Source organism: Ascaphus truei, chromosome 15 (assembly GCF_040206685.1).
Source record: "Ascaphus truei isolate aAscTru1 chromosome 15, aAscTru1.hap1, whole genome shotgun sequence".
NCBI lineage: Eukaryota > Metazoa > Chordata > Amphibia > Anura > Ascaphidae > Ascaphus > Ascaphus truei.
In genome coordinates, this window is record NC_134497.1 from 13,717,179 (window position 1) to 13,737,789 (window position 20,611).

At 46.6% G+C, this 20,611-nt stretch overlaps 1 protein-coding gene across 1 annotated transcript; it reads left to right on the top strand.

The window, feature by feature from the left end:
• Positions 1-862: 862 nt before the first annotated feature.
• Positions 863-12,486, top strand: CIMIP1 (ciliary microtubule inner protein 1). Its single transcript, XM_075571650.1, has 4 exons — positions 863-1,059; positions 3,171-3,252; positions 9,825-9,926; positions 12,026-12,486. The coding sequence occupies exons 1-4, from the start codon at positions 992-994 to the stop codon at positions 12,179-12,181; spliced, it is 408 nt and encodes a 135-aa protein (XP_075427765.1). The 5' UTR covers positions 863-991; the 3' UTR covers positions 12,182-12,486.
• Positions 12,487-20,611: the final 8,125 nt, after the last annotated feature.

Genomic DNA, 20,611 nt, shown 5'->3' on the forward strand with positions numbered 1-20,611 from the left:
GAGTAATTCATGCCATTTTTATTTTTTTTATCTTTTCACATTCTCTCTTTCTGTCCTTCTCTCTCTCTCTGTCCCTCTCCCTCACTCTATTTCTGTCCCTCCCCCTCTCTCTCTCTCCCTCTTTCTGTCCCTCTCTCTCTCTCTTTCTGTCCCTCCCCTCTCTCTCTCTGTCCCTCTCTCTCTCTCTCTCTGTCCCTCTCTCTCTCTCTCTCTGTCCCTCCCTCCTTCCCTCTCTTTCTGTCCCTCTCCCTCTCTCTCCCTCCCCCCCTCTCTCTCTCCCCCTCTCGCTCTCTCTGCCTGTTTCTGTCTCTCTCTCTGTCCCTCCCTCCCTCTCTGTGTGTGTCTCTCTCTCTCTCTCTCTCTCTCTGTGTGTGTCTCTCCCTCTCTCTCTATGTGTCCCTTTCTGTCTCTCTCTCTCTCTTTCTGTCTCTCTCTTGCTGTCTCACTCTTTGTCTCTCTCTCCCTCTCTCGTTCTGTCCCTTTCCGTCTCTCTCTCTCTCTCTCTTGCTGTCTCTCACTCTGTCTCTCTCTTTCTGTCTCTCTCTCTCTCTTTCTGTCTCTCTCTTGCTGTCTCTCACTCTCTCGCTGTCTCTCACTCTCTCTCTGTCCCTCTCTCTCTTTCTGTCCCCCTCTCTCTCTCTCTCTTTGTGTCCCTCCCCCCTCTCTTTCTGTCTCTCTCTTTGTGTCCCTTTCTCTCTCTCTTTCTGTCTCTCTCTCTCTCCCTGTCACTTTCTGTCTCTCTCCCTGTCTCCCCCTCCCTCCCTCCCTCTCTCTCTGTCTCCCCCTCCCTCCCTCCCTCTCTCCCTGTCTCTCCCTCCCTCCCTCCCTCTCTGTCTCCCTGTCTCTCTCACAGTGCAGGAGCTCAGCCTGCTCTCCACGTGTTCCTGCAGCTTCCCCCCACGTCACTGCCTGGGGACGCGTTGCCAGGGCAACGTGTAAAGCACTTTCAGTACATTGCAGCAGGGAGTCTGCCCATAGTTCTGGGGGGGACATGGCAGCCCCCCAACACAGCCCAAAGCTGGGCAAGCAGTGCAACTTCGTGGCCAAGGATAACATATGGTAAATAACAACCTTTGTTATTTCTCTAGGGCATGGGGGTCATGTCCCTGTAGGGGAGGGGGGGGGGTCATGTCCCTGTAGGGGAGGGGGGGGGGGGGTCATGTCCCTGTAGGGGAGGGGGGGGGGTCATGTCCCTGTAGGGGAGGGGGGGGGTCATGTCCCTCTAGGGCAGGGGGGTCATATCCCTCTAGGGCAGGGGGTCATATCCCTCTAGGGCAGGGGGTCATATCCCTCTAGGGCAGGGGGTCATATCCCTCTAGGGCAGGGGGGTCATGCCCCTCTAGGGCAGGGGGTCATATCCCTCTAGAGGAGGGGGGGGTGTCCCTCCAGGGCAGGGGGGTCGTGTCCCTCTAGGGCAGGGGGGTCATATCCCTCTAGATTAGGGGGGGGGTCATGTCCCTCTAGGGTAGGGGGGTCATGTCCCTCTAGGGCAGGGGGGTCATGTACCTCTAGGGCAGGGGGGTCATGTACCTCTAGGGCAGGGGGGTCATATCCCTCTAGAGGAGGGGGGGTCATGTCCCTCTAGGGCAGGGGGGTCATATCCCTCTAGGGCAGGGGGGTCATGTACCTCTAGGGCAGGGGGGTCATGTACCTCTAGGGCAAGGGGGTCATGTCACCCTAGGGCAGGGGGTCATGTACCTCTAGGGCAGGGGGGTCATGTCCCTCTAAGACAGGGGGTCATGTCCCTCTAGGGCTGGGGGGGGTCATGTCCCTCTAGGGCAGGGGGGTCATGTCCCTCTAGGGCAGGGGGTCATATCCCTCTAGGGCAGGGGGGGTCATGTCCCTCTAGGGCAAGGGGGTCATGTCCCTCTAGGGCAGGGGGGTCATGTCACTCTAGGGCAAGGGGGTCATGTCCCTCTAGGGCAGGGGGTCATGTCCCTCCAGGGGAGGGGGGGTCATGTCCCTCTAGGGTATGGGGGTCATATCCCTCTAGGGCAGGGGGGTCATATCCCTCTAGGGCAGGGGGGTCATGTACCTCTAGGGCAGGGGGGTCATGTACCTCTAGGGCAGGGGGGTCATATCCCTCTAGAGGAGGGGGGGTCATGTCCCTCTAGGGCAGGGGGGTCATGTCCCTCTAGGGCAGGGGGGTCATATCCCTCTAGGGCAGGGGGGTCATGTACCTCTAGGGCAGGGTGGTCATGTATCTCTAGGGCAAGGGGGTCATGTTACTCTAGGGCAAGGGGGTCATGTTACTCTAGGGCAAGGGGGTCATGTCACTCTAGGGCAGGGGGTCATGTACCTCTAGGGCAGGGGGGTCATGTCCCTCTAGGACAGGGGGTCATGTCCCTTTAGGGCTGGGGGGGGTCATGTCCCTCTAGATCAAGGAGTTCATATCCCTCTAGGGCAGGGGGGTCATGTCCCTCTAGGGCAGGGGGGTCATGTCCCTCTAGGGCTGGGGGGGGTCATGTCCCTCTAGGGCAGGGGGGTCATGTCCCTCTAGGGCAGGGGGTCATATCCCTCTAGGGCAGGGGGTCATATCCCTCTAGGGCAGGGGGGTCATGTCCCTCTAGGGGAGGGGGGGGGTCATGCCCCCTAGTGCTCTCACTACAATTACTTGGCATTATAGCGTATATTAATATTGCCACTATTATTTATGCTATTGTAATCTTTGTCCTGGAGTTCTATTGTTGGCGCTAATGCTATTTTATTAATTGTCATCACTAAGATCATTATTTATGTATATTAGGCACCTATTGAAGCCACTTATGAAATATCCACTATTTATACTGTTACTATTGTGCAGATTTGATCATATTTAATGTCTATTATTAATCATCATTAGTATTGTTGTTATTAGTGTATGTTATCCGTGTGCTTAATTTTATAGTTATTATTTTTATGAACTCTTCCTATTGTGAAGATAGAAAAAAAAAAACTTAAAAGGAGAACAAATTAAAAAAAGTGTGACTCTATTTTGAATTACGTCTCCTAAACCGAGATGGTGATAAGTTTTAAGTGACCCACAGAATGAATAAAACATAGCCTCATGAGGCATATTCCCCTGTTGGTAACGCAACTGCTACTGTACAGTAAAATTGACAAAGTAGGCCTATATATCTCTTTAATGCACAATTTTTTTGTATTTAAACTAATACTTGTATTTTCCGTAGGAAATCACACATTAAAACTGAAGTGGAATCTGCTAAAAAGTGGCCGGGGAGATGGGGATTTTTAGCAACATCTTATAAAGAGGTACAATAATAATAATGTAAAAAAAGAAATAGTAAGAACTAAAAAGTATTATATACAGTATATATATTCTGACACAAAGAAGCGTAAACAAGGAACACACAGAGTGCAGACTGTATCAAATCAGTTTTATTCGTATACAAGTTAAATATTGCACTCACAAAAGTAGTATATTTATAAGCTATCTGTAACGCATCACTTTTCCCTTCCTTGAGCCGGAAACTTACAATATAGAGCCTGCGGTATTTGATAAAAGGCAAAACAGGACCTCTCCCAAATACAAAAGGGAGAATTTCAAGTTACAGATAAGAATAACAACAACTTTAGTTCATGTAACGATTTTCTCCCAATGGGACTCAAAGCGCCTCACAATTCCAGCACAGCGCACATAGGAATGTTGCAGGCACAGCCCCTGCACAGGTGAGCTCACAAGCTATGCTTTTGTGCATGATGCACAGGGAGATAAAGTGACTTGCCCAAGGTCACAAGGAGCTGACACAGAGATTTGAACGAGGTTCCCCTGCTTCACACTCAGTTTACCGAATCCGTGTCTTTTCTCACTGAGCCTCCTCCCTGTATTGAACATCCAGAAACAGTCAAAAAAAAAAAATTAACACACCGCCAGGCAGGATCTTCTGATAAACAAAATTGCCCCTCTACAACCAAAGACCATAAGATTCATCTGGACTTTTAAGAAACAGTGGGGCTTACCCTGTGACATCTTGCAAAAACACAGACATATCCTCAGGGCAGGTGAGGACCTAAAAAATGTACTACAGGGTCACCCAGAGGTGACAAATAGAAGATCAAGGAATATACGATACACTCCGGTCCACAGCCCAATACAAAGAAGCATTAGCCCAACCTGGCTTCCTTCAAAACCTAAAGGTTCATTTAGATGCCAAAACTGTGAAGCATGTACATCTATGAAATAGACAAAGGAATTCCACAATTGGAACAATACATGCACCTTTGACATCCAACAGTTTATTGACTGCAAAACATCTGGTGTCATATATATATATAGCCTGGGTCCCCCTTGGCCGCCCCCCCCAAACACCCCTCCTCCCCCCCCCCCCCCCCCATTACATTCGCTGCGGCTGGGGAGAGTGCGGCTTGTCAGGGAGGTTGCTGGCGGGCAAGCGGGTCGCCGGAGATCCGCGGCAAACCCGACAAACGGGGGCCACCATGTTTGATTGCGCGCGCATGCCCAGAAGCAACTTGCGCAGAGAATGGCGGGGTCGTGGCGGCCATTAGAGAAGATCGCGTATGCGCAGTGCACCAGCATAGCGGCGGCCATTACATGCTGAGCTCCGCAGGGGGACTACAATCCCCAGCAGCCATTGGGGCTGCAGGCACATGGGCACGAACAGCCAATAGGGCTGCCGGGATCTCGGCAACCTTGAGAGATACATTTGGCACGCATGGAGAGCCATGCCAGTCGGAAGGGGAGCAGAGAGAGAACAGGTAGTGTCCGGGGAGCTGTGCTTCCATGGACTAGGCTGTGTTTGCCCCCTTAGGCCCCAGGTAGACCCTGAGACCCAAACAGCTTGTGGGTGCTTCAGGGACAGGCCCCTCAGATAGGGACATTGCCCCATTAGCTTATAGTGTTAAGGACACAGCAGCGACGCCGCGCAGTACTTGCGGCCTGTGGTCTGGGACTAGACCACCACCACAAGATATAGAGACTCTCCTCATGGTGGAACACTAGCCGGAGTCCACCCCACGATTTTATCAATGGCCAGCGGTACCCGGGGGCTGGAGTTCCCGGCAGGTATACAACTCTTCAAGTGCACCAACAAATCACACGCGTTCTGTGGGTAGCGCTGCCTACCGCACACTTTCGGGTGGGTTGTGGCTCCTGTGGACACCGGGTGTTTAGGTGCCCAGGGTACCTCCGTACTTTGGGGGAAACTTCGCCAGGATGTGGACAAGGTGTTTGGACAGTGGGACACTGTGTGGGGGTAAGGCCGTGCGAGGCCTGTGTAATATGTGTTATGGTGTTATTTATGTTCAGTAAACCTGTTATTATATACCAGTGTGTGTGTTCATTGTATTGGGTCCTGTGATGGGGTTATCCAGCGCTGCTAGGATCCCTCTCAGGTGGAGGCACTGTCACCAGAGCGAATCAGGTACACCCGATGCCCCCTGCAGCGGAGGATCAGGCCTCCTGTGAGACTATCGGATAACGCACCACAAGTAGTCACCCCAGACATGAGGTTTGGCAAAATCCTTTCCGGGTTTTCACATTCCGGCTCGGGATTTTGCTCTTGCTCGCCCTCTGTGGCTGGATCGTCCATTTTTGCTCCTGGCAACTTCCTTTAAAAGGGCAGCCCTGCTAGCAGGAAGTTGCTGAGCAAAGTTCCAGTTTCCTGCTGTGTTCATGCAACGCGTTTTAGCTTATTGTCTCTCACGTTACCAGGCCCGGCTCACGTACCTCGACTATCCTTGTCTTCAGCCCGCCCCGACCACTGCAAGTACCTCGACTAACCTTTGATTTCAGCCCGCCTCGACCTCTGCATCCACACCGCCTACGCAACTCTGCTGCCAGCCATGACCTTCGGCTTACGACTCATTACTCTATCAGGACTCTGTCCCTCGGCTCAGGCCGGTCCTTTCACCTTCCTACCTCAGCCGCGCGGGTCCGTTTCCTGCTTGAGACGAGCATCCTTACAACATATGGCCGAATGTATTAGTTCCAAAAAAATACATTAGTCGTTCGCTGTTTAGTTTAAGTAACATCCACCCGACCGCGGTCTGTACGATTCCCTGTATCGGGTTGATTTCCAAGAGAGTCGGTTGGTAAACGTCCGTAGCGCACATCTGTTCAGCAGCGCCAGCAACCGTACCCAGGTATTCAGTTGTCTCCTCGATAGAGACACAGGTCTAGGCAACTTGATTTACTATTAATACCTGCCATTGACATTAGTACTTTCGATCTGTTAATGCGAATACCTTGTTTCCTACGGGGGGGTGGGGAGGGGATCTGCTACGATACTGATACTGCTGATGCAGACAGAGGTTTAACCTACGCAGTTAGGACATTTGCTGTCCTGCTGGGCTCAGTGCACCAGTGACCTAGTTAGTAATAGATTTACTTCCAGCTGATAAATCCAAGCAGCGATTTTGGATACAGGAGTAAGGCGACTCGATCTACCAAGCGTGCCTGCATCGGATATAGGAGCCATTGATGCTTTAATGCTACTTAATTAATACTGCTGACACAGGTTTAGTGTTTATTTATACAGCCAGGACACTCTTGCTCCGCTGGCTGTCCGAGGGACCTATTCTGCAGTAGACTCACTACTGCTTATTACCCTAAGCAGTGTTAACTTTGGCTGACACTTATTTGTCAATTCATTTTTATTATTCAATGTGTTTATTAGATTGTAGTCATTTATTTGAGCCTTTATTTTACCCCAAAATAGTAATAAAGATTTATATTTTAATCACTGCTACTTACCACCCAACACTGTTGGGAACCGACATATACTGGGACTTCATATACTGGGGCTTTCTACTTTGCGTTCGTTGTTCGTTATTTACTTTCCTTTGAAGCACCTCCCATAAACGATACTTCTATTTGGCTGTAGTGAGGGTCCCACATTCCCTTTCCCCCTCTGGTCACTACCTACAACTTTGGCCCAAACTGAAACGATCACATTTACGACAACTCTCTGTTTTCTAGCCATAGTTTGACCGAGTCCAATTTACTTTATTTTTGTACACTAACCGCTTGTGTGGCACCATATCAAAAGCCTTTGCAAAATCTAAGAAGACCACATCGCCTCCATTACCCTGGACTAACTTCCTACTTTCCTCATCAAAGAAACAAATAAGGTTTGTTTGGCATGATCTATCCTTCATAAATCCATGCTAACTGTTACTAATAATTTTGTTTTCCATTAGGTATTCCTGAATATTATCCCTTACTAAACCTTCAATTAGCTTCCCCACTATTGATGTCAGGCTTACAGGTCTGTAATTCCCCGGTTGTGATCTAGCTCCCTTTTTACATATAGGCACCACGTCTGCTTTACGCCAATCTTGTGGTACTGAGCCTGTGGAAATTGAGTCCTTGAATATTAAATGTAATGGTTTGGCTATTACTGAACTTAACTCCTTGAGAACTCTTGGATGCATGCCATCGGGGCCAGGTGCCTTATTTACTTTAATTTTATCCAGCCGACCTATGAACTTCTTCCTCAGTTACCCAATTGTTCGTTAATATAGAGGTTGTGGCTTCCTCATGCGGCACTATAATTGCAATTGATTCTTCCCTGGTAAATTCAGAGACTTTGTTTAATACCTCTGCTTTTTCCTTATCTCCAATAATTTGCCTGCCCATCAAACACTGAAAGGATCGTATAAATTCTTTCCTAATCTTTTTGTTATTAAGGTACTTAAATAACTTTTTAGGGTTGATCTCACTTTGTTGCATTCCTTTTTTTCATTTTCCATTTTTGCACATTTCATTGCCCTTTTACAAATATTGTTACATTCCTGACATTACATAATAGTTAGTTTTATTTTTTGAGCCACATATTTGACACTATTAATAGGTCGTTTTTAGTATTTATTAGATATTTTTATTGGGTTATTCTTCTTTAGCATCTGATATGTATTTATATATTGTACTATGTATAACCCCAAAAAAACTCTGACGGGGCGCTCCAGCTATTTATTGTCTGAATTTCTATCTATTGTTATCATTAAATTACTCTCTAGTCTTATGATAAAGTTCAACGTTAGTGGTTCTAAAGATATTCCTATAATGTAAAAGTAATTTAATCTAATCTATATATATATATATAAAATACTGCGCTCCCACCAATTTAGGCTCAAAATATACTAGTAACATTTTTACATTTAGACCCTTGGGGGGCTTATTCTGTTAGATCCGTTAGCACATTACCGTGCAGTCTGCATAGAAAGCCCCATTCAAGTCAATGGGACTTTCTGTGCAGATCGCTCAGTACAGCGCTAACGGAGTGTAAGGAATAAGCCCCTAAGTCTGTGTAACAAAGGAGACATTTGGTTGCATTTTTATATCAAGACATGATTCAAGCCGCCAACCTCGTCACGGTAGACTCCGTTTAGCAGGTGGAAAACAAGAAAAAACAGCGCACAACGCACATAGTGAAGTATGTTTAAGATAAATTATATTATTAAAGATAATAATTCTGCGTACATCAATTCAGATAGTATAAGCAATTCCATGTATTAGGTCATGGGTTACCAGACACCAGGATGTAACAGGAACTGTCTCAAATCTGCATCCTCTGATGGTCTCAATCAATGGCTTTTGGGACGCGTGGTTCTCTCCGGTAGGTGGCTGCTCCAAGAGTGGCACTATCAGTCCTCCCTGATGAACCCGTCCCCTCTGACGTCCTACTCCAGTGGTTATGAACTCGGATGGTAAACAATGTCCAAAGTCACTGGGTAGGGGTAAGTCTCCCTTAGAGGCACTCCGAGTGTTAAATGTAACCTCTGGAGACAATGCCGGTCGGGATCATATACTCAGCGCTCTATACTTCGCACATGTAATGCGATTAGCTAGCCAGAGTAAAGCGTCACGGAAACTTCTTCAGGCTCATATACATGCGCACTGCTAGCTGTCAGCTGCTTGGTGTATATACCGATAGACCGCCACGAGGTAACGGACGGACACGGGATCAAGATAAGCCCGTATTCGGCAGCGTGCTGTGTTAGAGCCTAGGGGTTTCCTGACATGCTCGAAAATGACGTAATCCTACGCGTTTCGTAGCGCTAGGCTACTTCTTCAGGGGTAGTTCCTCTAACACAGGCTCTAACACAGCGCGCTGCCGAATACGGGCTTATCTTGATCCCGTTTCCGTCCGTTACCTCGTGGCGGTCTGCCGGTATATACACCAAGCAGCTGACAGCTAGCAGTGCGCATGTATATGAGCCTGAAGAGGTTTCCGTGACGCTTTACTCTGGCTAGCTAATCGCATTACATGTGCGAAGTATAGAGCCCTGAGTATATGATCCCGACCGGCATTGTCTCCAGAGGTTACATTTAACACTCGGAGTGCCTGTAAGGGAGACTTACCCCTACCCAGAGACTTTGGCTAACTGGGGTCGTACCCTTATGCTTCTAGCAAGTCAATGTATATCTTTGTGACTGGTATAAGTTCACATTTTGTTGATCTTCATTCAAGGACTCTACATGTATTTTACAATAATGCACACCATGCTGTGTACCATGTCAGCACTGGAAAGATTTTCAATCGCTGAAAATCTGTAGCACCCTTCACAAACCACTTTTGGCATTATATTGAGTTTAGATTATTATAGTAAACCTATTTTATTACTAACCTTTTTGAATTATTGTAATTGAAAAAAAAATATGGCAAAATACAATGATTGAATCTTGAAGAATAGAATGTTAACCATTACCGAATATGGGCTCAGGAAAACCGTGGTCTCTCACAGGGACCCTTAAGTTCCACGGAACCCAAGTGTAAAACCACTGACCTAAAGAAACTGGTTAGGTGCATTCGAAGACGTAAAGGTGGGCGATCTGAAAACACATGAAACGTGTCTCGTTCTAGTTGGTGAAAGACGAAACGGAAGGAAAGGAAGAAAGGGTTCGCCTGAAAACCCCTGAGCATTTGAAGGTTCGACCGGTGACCCCTGTGGAAACATACATCCAGGTCAGAGATCAAAAATGTGTCATTGCAATTCACCGTTTAGGAAAAAAGGGATGCGCTCACTCGACTCTCGCAGATAACGCCTTGAATGCATGCCCAACACCCTGCAGGTGCATCCAATATGCGAGAAAACCAATGGATTCCAGAGGTCTTGTTCAAAAAGTTAAAATGCATTTATTGGAAGGTCCAAGTTGTTTATGGAAACGTCGATCATCCCTTCCAATAAATTAATTTACCCCTTTTTAAGAAGACCTCTGGAGTGCTGTATGTTTTCCCGCATATGGGCTAACTTTTGAATACAGGCGGTCCTCAGTTATCCAACGGAACCCGTTCTGGAAGTAGCGTTGGATAGTGAAACCGCTGTAAAGTGAGTCCCATGTTAATCAGTGGCGGTGAGCGTTGGACAAGGCATTCAGGCTTCGGATAACGGCCCGTAGGGTTGCATTGTAAAGCGTTGGATATGCCATGCGTTGTAAACTGAAACGTTGGATAACGAGGACTCCCTGTATTGCAATTCACTGGTCAGCAATGATCTGAGAACCTACCTTGATGCGGCCGGAGAGGCAATCAACACTCTGCCAGCTATAGTAAATTGTAATGTAGAGTACATTCATTGTTATATGTCAGTGAGAGCCTCAGGCATACCTCATTTTTAAAGCATTGGGAATGGAACGGAACATTTTCCATAAAACCAAATCATTTTGGCTTTTAACCAGTTTTCTAGGAAATGTAACTTCTTTCGATGTAGAACAGGGGTGGCCAACTTCAGTTCTCAAGGGCCACCAACAGGTCAGGTTTGAAAACTATCCCTGCTTCAGCACAGATGGCTCAATCAGTGGCTCAAGTCAATTGCTGATCTGCCTGTGTTGAAGCAGGGATATCCTTAAAACCTGACCTGTTAGTGGCCCTTCAGGACTGGAGTTGGCCTCCTCGGGTGTAGAACAATGTGTTTCAGCCTCTATTGGATATAAAGAGGCTGCACCAGGCTTGACTATTAAGAACCTCATTAACCGGATGATGTATACGGAGTCCAAAATAAAGGGGTCAGTGGCTCATTGTATTCCGTTACTGTGTTCAATGGGGAAAAACAAATCACAGTCGGGAGAGTGGGCAAATCCTTTAAAATGTATATTTATAATTAAGGGAGCTCTGACCAGACCGCATGGTCCTCATCTACAGGAGGGGGGGCTAAGCCCCTCACCAACAAGATACCAACAATAAATATATCAAACTTGGTAATATGTAAGTCTTTACCCCGACTTCCTCCTGGCTGGGGTAAGGGGTAAGAGGGTGCTCTCTGGAGCAGTCCAGGGTGAGTACCTCCCTGGATCAGAGAGTCTGAGATTGCTGTCAAGCAGGCTTTTAAAAGCCTGATGAGGAAGGTGAGGAGATCAATGGAGGCACCCTGCTTTAGAATTAACCTTATCAGTGCTGTATTACAGTAGGTTATGCAAACGGGGTCTCTCTGTCTCACTCCCCACCCGGGGGGGCCCACCCTATTAACACTCCCCGTATCCTTATTGTCTCACTGATGAGAACAGGCAAATAAAACATTTGACAAACACTTCCCTATTTCCATAGAAACAACATAATTAGGATATTTGCTTGAAGCACTGTTTCATTAGTATTAGCAAGCCAATTAAATAGTTCCATTGTTTACAAAAGGTTGTTCTTTTGTGTTGTCATTATTTTACATAGGATTGACGCAGGGGGTCTCCGGCGCTGAACTCAATTAATTTCAGCTCGAGGGACCACCTGCTTCTGGAGATACTTACCTCCGTAGGGAGTGCCGGTAGCCACAGCAGCTCGCTGGCTGGGGTTTCACATAATGGGTGCTTTGCTTGTCTCTGCGGGCCAATAGGAAGCAGTGATGTCATCCGGTGCGGCTTCCCATTGGCCCACGTGACCTGGGAGCTTTAAACTTGCGGGAGATACCGGCACCCCCTACAGAGGTCTGTATCTCAGGAAGCAGGGGGTCCACAAAGCTGAGATTGATGGGGTTCAGCTCCAGAGACCCCCCCCCCCCTGCTTCAATTCCATGGATTACTCCTTTTAAACAGACTTGGACCTTTCATCTCAACCAAATGCTTTCCAACTTCCAGGTGGGCCCTTCCCCGGCTGTTCCCCAAACCACGCAGGGATTAATAGGCTGGAGATCCACAGTCCCGGGGCTGCAACTGGACCGCTATGGTACATCGAAATACCTCAAGGGCGACTTTTGCAAGAAGATGAACTGGCCTGCAGAAGGTGTTAGTTAACTTCTCAACCCTGCATGCAAGACCACCCATCCTCCCTACCCCATCCATCCCAGACCCCAGATAACATCAAACAATAAACAGCAGAAGCGGAATCAACACGGCGAGGCTGAAATTGCATTTTCTGTCTATTTTCTCTCAGCAACAAGATAGGAAAAACACATTGAGGGATATCTGTAAATGTTACCAATGTGCATAGGAAACGAGCACTCCGTGCAAACACTGTGCTATAGAGACGGATCTGCTGTTTGCCAGAAGCCTGTTATTCAGGAGTGGTATTTACATTAGCGCATTAAAAGGTTACAACAGCCCTTATTTTGATTGCAAAGTGAGGCTCCGGGCAGATGGTTCAACACTGTTTTTCTAGCAGCGGAGAAAATCCGAAATAGGCTTTTCTTGGGGAAAGTTGGAAAAATAAAAAAAAAGTGCCAGTTCTGACACCAACCTCAAACCTTCCCCTTTTGCCATAATGCATGCAATATTCAGCGTATTATTATTAACATTGTTATTTCATTATAACAACAATGGGAGGCTTTAAGTCAACAACCATTATTATTATCATCATCATCTTTTATTTGTATGGCACCAACCTATTCCTTAGAGCAGTACAATAACAAACTTGTACATAGACGTTAAGATAAGCTGAGACAATAGGAGGTCCCTCTCAAAATAGTTAAAGCAGCAATTAGCAACGTTTTGCAAGTGCAGGTTTTTGGGACCGTGCTTTTCATTTTAAATAAATCTCCTTTTCTACAGCAGTTTGATGCTATGGAGCCTGCGCTTCTCTTGTTTTTTTTTTGTCTATACTGTATATATATATAAGGAAAGGGAAAAGAGAAAGCGCACGCTCCTAGTGTGATAACGTAAGGATATTGAATAAAACTTTTGTGAATCTGCATACATCACACTCACAAACGCAGCTAGGTCATGGGCATGTATGAGTAAAAACTCATCATAATCAACCAGTGTAGACGGATCATGAACATCATCTGAAGAGATTATAGAAATAATGAAAAATGTATTTGGGGTGTTTTTAAAGACAATGATATGACCCAAATTATTGAGGAACCAATCAGGAGAGGAGCAATACTGGATTTGGTAATATCAAACACTGTAGAAGTAATAACAAATATTCAAGTCCTGGAACATTTGGGTTGAAGTGATCATAACATGGTCTCATTTGAAATAAATTATCAAAAAAACAGATTACTTGGGTTCAACAAAGACCTTAAACTTTAGTCCTCAGTTTATTAAAATCTGCCTTTCTAATCTACAAGTAATACACTGGGATGATGTTTTTGCAGGGAAAAAATGTAGAAGATAAATGGGCAGTCTTTAAAACATTGTTAGAAAAGCACATTCATTTGTGTATTCCCTTGGGTAATAAGTATAAAAGAAATAAGTCAAAAACAATGTGGCTAAATAAACAGGTAGGGGAGGAAATGGACAAGAAGAGGAAGGCGTTTAGATTCTTAAAGTCAGAAGGGACAGAGGCATCGTATCAGAATTATAAGGAATGTAACAAAAGTTGCAAAAGGGCAATCAAATTAGCAAATTGTCTTTTTTCAACCTCATCTACCATGTCACTATGTAACTATGTTACTATGTATTGGTAACAATAATTTAAAAAAGGGAGGGGGGGTTAAAATGGCTGAAGTGGAAAAAGAATGAGTATATACATATCCAAAAAAGTACTCATGGAGTCTGATCATGTATGTACATCTAGATTGATGCACCTAAGAGAATGTACAGTGTTTGATACCGTGGTTACCAAATTAATTTTAATTTTTAATATTTAATTTCTCTGAAATTGTTTTAGCAAATTGTCTGAAAATGTAGTACAAATCGCAAAATAACCCACGCAGCCCGAGAGTCGTCAAACACCGATCCCAAATACCTGCCATTAAAAAGTCAGTGGCGGATATCGCCCATTCGGGTGCAAGAGCGTATGTGGTACTTTGATAACTCACAGCCTTAATGTTTTGTATCAAGAATCCGGTCGACGTTTTTTGTTTTATAATCCCTTCAAAAACACACGGGGGGGTGGAAATGGCGACTGCACCGATTCGATGGAACCTTCCGGCAGATCTAAGTTAGGACAGCAGAAAGATACCCTCAAAATGCCATCAGCATCGGTCAAGCCGTTTGGCCTGTGGAGAGAGAACACACAAACACACAACCAGAGGTCGCACAGACTTCACTTCCCTCGCTCATCCATAAAAAAAAAATGCACAAAATCATGAACTTTACAAAAGTTACTAAAGCAAGTGGCTTCCTTTTAAAATGCTAATTTACATAACCTTAACGCTTGAGCACAAAACCATTTTCCTCATGCAGACACCTTAGTTCAACAAGAAGCTTTGAACACAGAAGCAATTGAACATTATTCCGCTGTGCTGCTATTCCCCGAGATGTCTGTTTACTTTGCGCACGGACAGAAACGATTTTTGCCAATGCTTTTTTTTTTTTTTTAAAGACATAGTTTTGCTGTGAAGAACTTGCTAAATATATCTATATATTATTGGGTTTTTTTTTTTTATATATATTTTGGCATGGGAGTTTTTTGCCAAGCCTTAGAGGGAAATTGTTTTGTGGCTGCAAACCGATCGACTATCATTATAACTTGGGATAAAAGGAAACGGGGAGACGGTGAAAAGAAAGGGCCTGATCGATAACATATTTTCTAAGGAAGTATTCAGGGGTTTTTTGAAGATAGGATACATAAAAAAGTTTTGTTAACTTTAGTTTGAAAGTCTTGGCAAGCTCAAAACCCAAACGCACAACATGATATGATATATTTGTGCTAATTGGAGTGGCACTGGGGAAATGACCTTACGTATACAACAAGTGGAAAGTCTCTTCTAAAATTAAGTTTAATACGGAGCCAATTAAAACTATAGCTAACAACAGTAATAATAATAATAGCTTGTTCTTGTATTGCGCTGCTAGTTATACGCATTTTGCAGGCGCAGTCCCTGCCCTGTAGAGCTTACAATCGATGTTTTTGGTGCCTGAGGCACAGGGAGATAAAGTGACTTGCCCAAGGTCACGAGGAGCCGACACCGGGAATTGAACCAGTTTCCCCTACTTCACACTCAGTGTCACTCAGGGTCGTTACTCACTGAGCCGCTCCTTCAAAGAAGTCCCAATGAACATCAACAATATGACAACTTATTTTGTTCATTACCACCTGTTTTTCCTCCGCTTTTTCTTCTTATAGTATGGGGTCACTTAGTTCTTTGGCCAAACCATTTGAAGCTGGCACCCACATCACGGTTAGGCCATGGCGCCATCGCCCGCACGGAGGCGTGCGGAGGCTGGGAAGTGACCCGAGTGAAGCGGGTGCTCTCCCTGGCCATGGTGGACGGACCGTGGGGGGGGGGAGGGGGCCTGCCTGGTGGCGTCACGGAGCTGGTTCGCCCTCATTGGGCGAACTGCTCACGTGACCGGACTGTTGCGCCAAGAAATCAGTTTCAACCGGTTTCTTACGCAACGCGCTCCCGCCCGCACGCCAAATGGACGCGATCACTGCCTTAAGGCAGTCTGATCGCTCAGCGTGCGGACGCATCCGCTTAGTCTGCGGCACCATGGCCCCAGCCTTGGACCTATGAGCAGGTCCTACCCTGCCAATTGTATAAAGTGTATTTTGTATTGTGTTAGGATTGGGGCTTATTTGGGCTTATTTGTCTATTGGTAACGTTAGTTGTAATTGGAATCATTACTTGGCTTGGTATTCCACTTCCATTCAGAAGACACTTTCCAGTGACAGGACAGGTGGACTCCAGGAGTCTCCAGGTCAGCCTTCCTGCTAACTATAAAACCGGTGTAAATCATGGAAGGGCATTAGCACTTGAGGTACCAGACTGGATATAATCAGCTCCCCCCTCCCCCCCCCCCCAAATAGGTCAGGTTTTCAGGATATCCCTGCTTCAGAACAGGTGACTCAATCAGAGGGTCAGTCTTTGACTGTACTTTGAAAAGTACAAAGTGCCCCTTTTACACATCACAGTCATGACAGCGGATACAGAATTATTGGGGCTGCCTACAATACATTGCAGGCCTCGCTGGGATAAACAGAGGTAACACGGAGATAAAGTTGCACTGTATTAAACTATCCGGTCAACTGACCCCATTGTGGATTTAATGACAAACAAAGATATATTTCCCTATCCCTGCACTATTTAAAAGCAGGCATTTAATCCATAAAAAGCAACCGCTTTAGTGCCCATAAATGTCAGTGCACACCTTGTAAAATACCACACCAGCCCCAAGGTCAGATCAGTGCTTGGGAATGCAATATATATATATATATATATATATATATATATATATATATATATATATATATATATATATATATATATATATATATATATATATATATACACTGGATACATCAAGACATCGACTCCCTGATGGGCTATTTTTTTAATGATTAGAGTTAATCTGAGCTGGTTTAGGAGTCTGGACAAAGCGGTTCAATGCATTGCTGTCAATTAAAGGGCAGTCCAGTGGTCGCGCTTTCTTTAGCGCCTTCGATGGCAGAGGGCGGCGTCAACGTATAGCAGGAGGTTGACCAAGAAACTCCCCAAATCTTGGGTGGACGCAGAGTGCCGTGGGAGTTTCCACCAGCCCCCTGTCTGCGTCCATCAATGTATCTCTGTGTCCCAGTCAATTTGCTCTTCATCTATCTGTATACAGCAGGGGGTGGGCAACTCCAGCCCTCAAGGGCCACAACAGGTCTGGTTTTCAGGATTTGTAGTTGAAGACTGAGCCCCCTGTGCTGAAGCAGGGATATCCTGAAAGCCTGACCCCTTGAGGACTGGAGTTGCCCAGCCATGGCATACAGGATGCATGTACGTTTGTATGCGTATTCATGAATGAGTGTCAATACGTGGGTGTTTACGTGACCCATGTAAGCCCTATCATAACTTTGCCTGCAATGGCTCTAAAGTAGCCCCTGCAGTCTGTGTTACCCCGTGGGACTTTGTTACCCCAGTGTGATATCGCCTGCCTATTCCATGGCAAGTGTGCAGCCTGGGGCATGTAACTCCCACGGTGCAGGACCTTGCGACACTTCTGCAAAGCAAGGTGTTGTAACCCACCCCCACAACGCCCCCTAAAAGATTTACAAGATCAGCACGCAGACGTTGAACAACACTGATTGGAAGGCCTCACGGGAACAATGTAAGCGAGAGTCATTTATTCGCTGTGGCCCGTTTCTAGAAAGGAGTATTTAGGTATGCAGAAAGTTGGTCTATTGCAGGGGTGCTCATCTCCAGTCCTCAAGACCAACCCCAACAGGTTAGGTTTTCAGGATATCCCTGCTTCAGCACAGGTGGTCAATCAGTCCCTGCTTCAGCACAGGTGGCTCAATCCGTCCCTGCTTCAGCTTCGACGGAGCCACTGATTGACCTGTTGGTAGAGTTGCCAGATGGCTTCACCAAAAATACTGGACACAATGGTGAAAGATGCAACACACACACACCCCTCCCACCTCTCTCTGCTCCATGCTGTGTCCTCCTCTCCTTGGCCCCACCCCCAGGCTCCTGACACTTCCTTCTGATTGGCTGCATTACCCAGCAGCAGCCAATCAGGATGGATGAAGCTGCCCAGCCCCCTAGCAGCAGCCCTGCTCTCCCCCGGCTGGTGGAAATTCCGTGACCCCCCCCAAGCCGGTCAGGTTACTATGTCCAGAGAGGTCATACCAGTATACACATCCATGTCCAGTATTACCTCTCCTTTTGTTACTGGACAGTGTCCAAATACAGGACAGTCCGGTTCAATACTGCACACCTGGTAACCCCTACCTGTTGGGGTGTCTCTCTCTTGTACCAATTAAAGAATTCATGCACATACATGGGAAAAAAACAACATCAACGATACCAGCGATGAGAACCGCGAAACGTTATCTGTAAAACATGCTATTTGGGGGTTTCTAAAATTCCTCTCTTAACACCTTCTGTAACGGGGGCCTCACTGCACCACTGGAAGGGTTAACAACAAAAATATATAACATAAAAATTAATGTTTCTCATAATTACAGTGAACCACCTTATTTATCCATATAGTACCTTTTGTGTAACCATGTATTGTTACAACTCTGTGCCCAGGTCATACCTGAAAACTGTATTATTTCCTGGTAAAAGCATTTTTAGTAATAAATAAAAATATGTAGATTTTTGCACACACACACACACACACACACACACACACACACACACACACACACACACACACACACACACACACACACACACACACACACACACACACACACACACACACACACACACACACACACACACACACACACACACACACCAGATTTGTCTCATTTTTTAAATGAAGGTCCATAGCAGCAGCCACTTTGCAGACTCTCCTTGCAAAAGGTCACAGACAGTGTGGACATTCACGATCCGTGACAGTGTGTCAGACTGCGGTGTCTCCGTGTCTGCGCGGCTCTCCCACCGCCCCCCCCCCCCCCCTCTCTCCCTGCTCGGTGCCTGCAGGCTGCCATCTGACTAATATGCCCTGCTGTGTTTGTACACTATTACCCAGACCTAAAACCTGACAGCGCGGCTTCTCACATCTCGCCAGCCTGTCAGCGGGTATCCTCCTGAGAAGTGAGAGAGGCGGCGCAGGCGGCTTAATGCGCTGCCTGCACACAGAGGGGAGCCGGGCCCCTGCAATCACGCCACGTTCCCCGGCATGTGCCAGACACAACACCGAGCGTTGGCAGCTGGGGGGGGGGGGGGGTAGGAGAGAGCTGCAGTCTGTGGAAATGTAAAACGCTGCTTACCTTTCATACAGAAGCTGCAGTCTGCCCCTCCTATTCATCACTTTCATTTGCCATGGGTGGGAAGCAGAGAGCCCCTGTTGTTGAACTTGTGTTATCTCAGCTCCGGTGACCAGGCGGACTCTCCGAAAATGCTGGACACAATGGGGAAAGGTGCAACACGCTTGACACGCACACCTCTCCCTTTCGCTGCTCCAGGCTGTTTCCTCCTCTCCTTAACCCCACCTCCGCCTCCTGATTGGCTGCTGTTGGGTAATGCAACCAATCAGGATGGAAGAAGCTGCCCAGTCCCCTAGCAACAAGCCCTGCTCTCTCCCTGCTTGGGGAAATCCCACTGCCCCCCCCCCAAGCCGGTCAGGTCACTGTGTCCAGAGAGGTAATACCGGACACGTCCACGTCCAGTATTACCTCTAAAGTTTTACTGGACAGTGTCCAAATACAGGACAGTCCGGTTCAATACTGGACACCTGGCAACCCTAGCGCCGGTGACCCCCCCCCCGTGGTCCATACATACCAGGAAAGGTAGGGCCGGTATTTCCGCGTATTTAAATAACCTTCGTCGCGCGGGTCCACGGGAAGCTTGGGAAGAATGATGTTTGTGGCTTCCTATTGGACGGTGTAACGCAGGAGATTTACGCTGCCATTTTGTTTCCCCTGCAGAGAAACTGGCACTGCCTTTGCAGGCATTGAATCTTGGGGTACAAGGGGTTCCCTAGAGCTGAAACTAACATGGTCTAGCTCTGGGGACCCCCTGCTTCCCACTTATGTATAAAAAAAAACAAATGAACAGGGGGTACTGCTCTATTAAAAGAGACGGGCAACTTTTTAGATGGCGGAAGGAGTGCATCAGTGGTAATGTGCTTGCCTTTGAAGTGGGTTATCCCGGTGTCTGCTGACCTTGCATAGGTCATGTGATCTTTCTGTGCCTTAACCAAGGGGTGGCCAACTCCAGTCCTCAAGACACCCCTCCCCCCTCCCCCCCCCCCCCCAACAGATCAGATTTTAAGGATACCCCTGCTTCAGCACAGCTGGCTCAGTCTGAGGACTGCAGTTGAGAAACCCCTGCCTTATGCACTACATCTAGATGTTAAGCACGCTGCAGAGAAATACAAATATCACCGTTGTTCGAGTATAACCCCTTCACTGCCAGAGAAAATCCTGCAGCACATTGCGACAGATGCCTACAGCACCGCCCCTCCTGCGTCTGCCAACTCCAATTCGCTTTAGGGAAGTTTTCCAGTGGCACCTACTGGTAAAAGGCAGCGTTTCAATCGGGGGGGAGGGGAGGGGGGAAAGAGTGTGAACCTATTCCGAAAGCAGCAGACTGGCCGTGCTGTGCGCCCGGAGACGTGCGCGACGTGCGCAAGTGCAGTTCATCCTATTTTCGAAAAGTTACATAGTCACATAGTCACATATAGTTACATAGTTACAGTACATAGTTACACAGTTGCATAGTTATATATAGTTACATAGTTATATATAGTTACATAGTTATATATAGTTACATAGTTATATATAGTTACATAGTTATATATAGTTACATAGTTATATATAGTTACATAGTTACTTAGTTGATGAGGTTGAAAAAAAATACATACGTCCATCAAGTTCAACCTATGCTACATTTAGACCAG

What these genes read in the sequence shown, in the direction of transcription:
- CIMIP1 (XM_075571650.1), top strand. Translation starts at nt 992, where the DNA reads ATGGCAGCCCCCCAACACAGCCCAAAGCTGGGCAAGCAGTGCAACTTC. An exon ending in GTGGCCAAGGATAACATATG is followed by an intron (nt 1,060 to 3,170) that starts GTAAATAACAAC and finishes TATTTTCCGTAG; the next exon opens with GAAATCACACATTAAAACTG. An exon ending in TAGCAACATCTTATAAAGAG is followed by an intron (nt 3,253 to 9,824) that starts GTACAATAATAA and finishes GTCTCGTTCTAG; the next exon opens with TTGGTGAAAGACGAAACGGA.